The following is a 5,106-nucleotide window of genomic DNA, read 5'->3' as shown; positions in this document are numbered from 1 at the left end:
GTGTAGCACAGTAATGCTGCTGTGTTTGTGTGTGTAGCACAGTAATGCCGTGTGTGTTTGTGTGTGTGTGTAGCCCAGTAATGCCGTGTGTGTTTGTGTGTGTGTGTAGCACAGTAATGCCGTGTGTGTTTGTGTGTGTGTGTAGCACAGTAATGCCGTGTGTGTTTGTGTGTGTGTGTAGCACAGTAATGCCGTGGGAAACTACAATCCAGGACTACAGTGTGTAATTCTGAGTTCTTTGTGTGTGTGTGTGTAGTTCCTTTGTGTGTGATCACCACTCATCTCTGTAGTAAATGTGTGAGTTCCTTGTTTCAGGCAGAGGGCTGTGTGAGTGTTGGGTTTGTTTGCGTGCGTGTGTGTGTGTGCGCGTGTGTGCGTTGTCCTCTCAGGTCTTCAGGTTTAGGGAGGTCAGGCGGCTGCGTGTGTGTGTGGAGCCGGAGAGGCTCTCCCCGGTGGGTGATGAGAGCGAGTCGTGGGCGTGGCTGTTGCCATGGCGACCGCAGACGAGGCGTGCGGCGCGGCGTCTGAAGTGGCGGTCCAGCAGCAGGTAGATGGCCGGGTTGGCGCAGCTGTTGACGAACGCCAGGCAGGACGAGAGCAGCAGTGCCCGGCCCAGATCGGCCTGCCGCACAGCGTCCATCTCTGCCCCCGTCAACCTGACCACCGCCAGCAGCGCCCGGCACACGCTGAAGGGCAGCCAGGATGCCACGAACGCCGTGACGATGGCCAGGACGATCTTCAGCGTGTGGCGTCGGCGGGCCTGGGCACGGGGGTGGGCGGTCAGCGCGCAGTGGCGCTGCAGGTGCAGGCAGATGGCGCCGTAGCACAGCACGATGACCCCGACGGGCAGTGCGAAGGCCAGCAGCACCATCAGCAGGCTGTACGCCTGGAACGCACTCGAGTGCTCCGGGTCCACACAGAGGCCCCGTGCGTCCAGGCGGCGGAAGACGAGCGCGGGCGCCCCTAGGGTCAGCGCCAGCGTCCAGACGAGCGCGCACGTGAAGCGCACGCAGCCGTTGCTGCGCAGCAGCCGCGAGTCCAGCCGCCTCACCACCGCCAGGTAGCGGTCAGCGCTCATGCAGGCCAGAAACGCCACGTTGGAGAAGCGGTTAACGGCCACCACGAAGCTGCTCAGCTGGCACAGCGGCTCGCCGAAGTCCCAGCGGTACTGCACGGACGCCGAGACCGCCCACAGCGGCAGCGTCGCCACAAACACCAGGTCGGCCACCGCCAGGTGCCGGACGAAGGTGTCCACGAGACGCCCCCCCGCTCCCCTCGACCACCCAAGCACCGCCAGCACAAACACGTTGCCCAGGAAACCCACCAGAAACACCAGGAAGTAGAGCACGGACACCGCCCGGTCCAACCACTCGCCAGAGTCGTCCGGCGGCATCAGGGTCAGGTAGTAGTCGCCGGAGCCGTAGTCGTCAGAGTAATCTAACGGCAGCGCAAAGGCCGTGGTGTAGACAGTCATCGCTTCAGAGTCGTTATTGGTCAGCGCGGATACAGCAGCAGTGACAGCCATCGCTTCAGAGTCGTTATTGGTCAGCGCGGAGACAGAGACGTTGTATGCCAGCGCGGAGACAGCGGCAGTGATAGCCATCGCTTCAGAGTCGTTATTGGTCAGCGCGGAGACAGAGACGTTGTATGCCAGCGCGGAGACAGCGGCAGTGACAGCCAGCGCTGAGGATGCGTCCGCTGAGCGCTCAGTGGCAGAGTGGCACCCGGAGACAAACAATTCTAGTTATGAGCAAAACCACAATGTGCTGCTTCTGCATTCAGCTCTGCTGTGGCTCTCTCTCTCTCTCGCTCTCTGTCTCTCTCTCTCTCTCTCTCTCTCTCTCTCTGTCTCTCTCTCTCTCTCGCTCTCTCTCTCTCTGTCTCACTCGCTCTCTCTGTCTCTCTCTTTCTTTAACCAACTCTGTTTATCTCACCTCACTCTCTCTGTCTCTCTCTCTCTCTTTCTTTAACCAACTCTGTTTATCTCACCTCACTCTCTCTGTCTCTCTCTCTCTTTCTTTAACCAACTCTGTTGATCTCACCTCACTCTCTCTGTCTCTCTCTCTCTCTTTCTTTAACCAACTCTGTTTATCTCACCTCACTCTCTCTGTCTCTCTCTCTCTTTTTAACTGCCTCTCAATCAAAGTTAAAGGTAAAAATATGAGCACTAGCGTTCTGTTTTATACACACTTGAGAGCAGTTAGGGAGAAAAACAAGTCGAGTAGGTCTGTTTTTAAACCATTTATTTCATTTTTTCCCCAAAAATTTTTCAAAGGTTTTTTTTACCCACAATGTGCAAAAGTGCAAGACGGTGCCAAGGAGCTGTGCAGACGTTTCAGTGCAAAAGAGGAGCTTCTACAAACAGCCAATCAGTGCCTAGTACAGGTACAGGTGGCAGCCAATCAGTGCCTAGTACAGGTACAGGTGGCAGCCAATCAGTGCCTAGTACATCACATCACATTACATGATTTGGCACAGTGATCAGACACTTTCAAGATACAAAAACAATCAGATACATACATTTGGCACAATTACAGAAAGCATGACATATCTAATTCCTCGTTTAAACCATGAGGGTGCAGTGTTTGTAAATCAAATATCTGCATTCACACTGCAACATTTCCAGCACGTCTTCCTGGAGTCGATAGGTCAATGCCACACAATTCCAAGTCCTTGATTGAATGATTGGCATCTGCAAAATGCCTTGCAACAGCTGATTTAGGATCAGCTCTGCGGATAGAACTTTTATGTTCATTAATTCGAAATCTGAGTTGTCTTGTAGTTTGACCAACATACTGGATACCACATTTCAACATTGCTAGAGCTACATGTAATAACTTTAATCTTATACTCTTGCATTTTAATCTTATACTCTCTCTTTGTCACAAAACTAGAAAACATGTTGACTTTTTTGCATTGGAACACGAAGCACAGTTGCGGCACAGGAAAGAAACCTGTGGCATTGGAACATTGTCCAGACACCCCTGACGGTGGACGTTCTGTGGCATTAGAACATTGTCCAGACACCCCTGACGGTGGACGTTCTGTGTGTCACAGACATATTTCGCTCTAGAAAAAAGAGAAAAGAGGAGGAAATATAATATATAAGATATTATAGTAGTATTTAATAGTATTTAACAACATCATCAATTGACAAGACATTCCAATGTTTTTTTCCATCACATATAGAGTAGCCTAGTCAAAGATAATGAATGCGTAGCAAGATGGGTGGTCCTAGTTCATGCATATGAGGGCAAAGTGGAGTTCAGTCAGAGACGGGCTCTGGTTTAGTCCCCGCCTGCACAGGGGCGTGTCACTGACATATGACTGGTGTTTGAACGCCTCGGTTCCACGCCAGACAGAAGCCGGAGTACAAAACAAACTTGGTGTACACCTTCATTAATGTTGATTTTCTCCCGACTGGAGGGTCATACTGTCACGACATTCTCCTGAAATGGGGAGGAGGGTTTGGAGATCATGATACCGTGTCCGAAATGTGCATCCATTGCTCAGAAAAATAAGGCTTTGACAAATTCTGGGAAATTCTTGGATTCTGCCATAGACCTCAATGTTAAAAAGGGAGCCCGATCACTGCATAAATGGGGGATAGTGGCCCCCCCTCGTGCGGGGCGTGTACTACTGCTACCCTATTTGCATACATTTGCGGGGACAGGAAATGGCCTCTCAGGAAGTATATCTTCGTATTCAACCATCTTTGGCCCAGTGGTAAGAAAGTGGTGTTAAAAACGCACAAAAATGATTTTTATCTTTTAGGTCTAGCTTTGTCAAGTAGATCATTTCTATTCCTCCCATGTGCTTTGGCAAACACCTAATTTCAGACTTCACAGGGATATCCTCTTTGCAACAACTTATCGAGAAGCGTGTGGGCCTCAACTTGAAAATCATCATCCCTCTCAGCCTGAGGAACTGACTAAAGGGCATTTTCTATCAGAGGGTTTGGTGAAGAGTGTGGTGTAGCTGTGTCATCATGTCCCATTAAAAATGACCCTCGTATCGAGGAAACTCACTTGGTGATGGTCATATTCCAGACTGAATTCAATTGACTCCATGCAATTTCGATGTTGGAGGAAGGTTTGAAGGCCACTACTAGAACCTCCCCAGATTAAAACTACATTGTCAATATATATTTTCCAAAACACAATAGATGGTGAGAAAGGATTGTTGTTGTAGAGAGGTTTGCGCAGTCAGGGCACAACTTGCACCATTGCTGTCTCATGTGTCTGGTTGCCATGGAGAAAAAGTCATTCTTTGTTAGTATTTCAGACATGTCAACCAAAACATCTGTTGGGGGACATTATCGGATCTGGAGTATAGGAAAAATTTCAGTGCATCAAGGCCATTAGAATGTGGCAGGTTGGTATAAAGACCACATCCACGGTGGCTAAAATGAGCTCACCACTACTCAAGGTCACATCAGAGAGTTGAGTAATGAAGTCACCACTGTCGTTAAGATATGATGGAAGTTTTTCCACTAGTGGCCTTATGTCATGGTCAACAAAACTAGATGTACCACATAGCGGTACAAAATATGACCGCCGCTCAGTCCTGTACATCCATTCCGCGAAAATAAATCATATAAATGAATTTGTCTCCATCTTCTACTCCATCCCCCACTCTTGAAACTTTTGTGTATGCTTGTTTGGAATGTGTGTTTTTGGGCCGCACACAAAGTAGCCTACTGGCTGCAAAGGTGAATAGATTTGTAGCACTTACCAAAAAATGTGTAGCATTGTTATAAAACCTTTAAAATATCTAAACAATCACAAGTAGGACAGTCCATCCATTGCAACTGGACTGATGAAAGGTCACTTACACCTGTAGGCTACATTGTATTTGGGAAAAGCAGAAGGTAGCAGCATAATGTATTTATTTATTTATTATTAAACAAAACAATCCCTGTCAGTTCCATGCAGTTTTCAACAGCTATCAAGAAGAGAGGTCATGTCATGGATTTTTGTGTTTCTTCTTGTACATATGCATAAGTTTAGTCATCTAGTTCATATGATATTCAGCTTTATTGTCAATGCACAAATTAAATACCAGTAGTCTAAAACAAAATGCCGTTTTACCCAGTGGTGCAAATAA

General features: G+C 48.4%; 1 protein-coding gene across 1 annotated transcript; it reads right to left on the bottom strand.

Moving 5' to 3' along the window:
* Positions 1-206: 206 nt before the first annotated feature.
* Positions 207-1,603, bottom strand: gpr25 (G protein-coupled receptor 25). Its single transcript, XM_048255541.1, has one exon. It carries the CDS (start codon positions 1,601-1,603, stop codon positions 386-388), a length of 1,218 nt encoding a protein of 405 aa, XP_048111498.1. The 3' UTR covers positions 207-385.
* Between the last annotated feature and the right edge of the window lie 3,503 nt (positions 1,604-5,106).

The sequence above is a fragment of the Alosa alosa genome, chromosome 10, assembly GCF_017589495.1.
Source record: "Alosa alosa isolate M-15738 ecotype Scorff River chromosome 10, AALO_Geno_1.1, whole genome shotgun sequence".
NCBI lineage: Eukaryota > Metazoa > Chordata > Actinopteri > Clupeiformes > Clupeidae > Alosa > Alosa alosa.
Note: the sequence above shows the minus strand (reverse complement) of the source record. Positions and strands in the feature narration are given on the sequence as shown.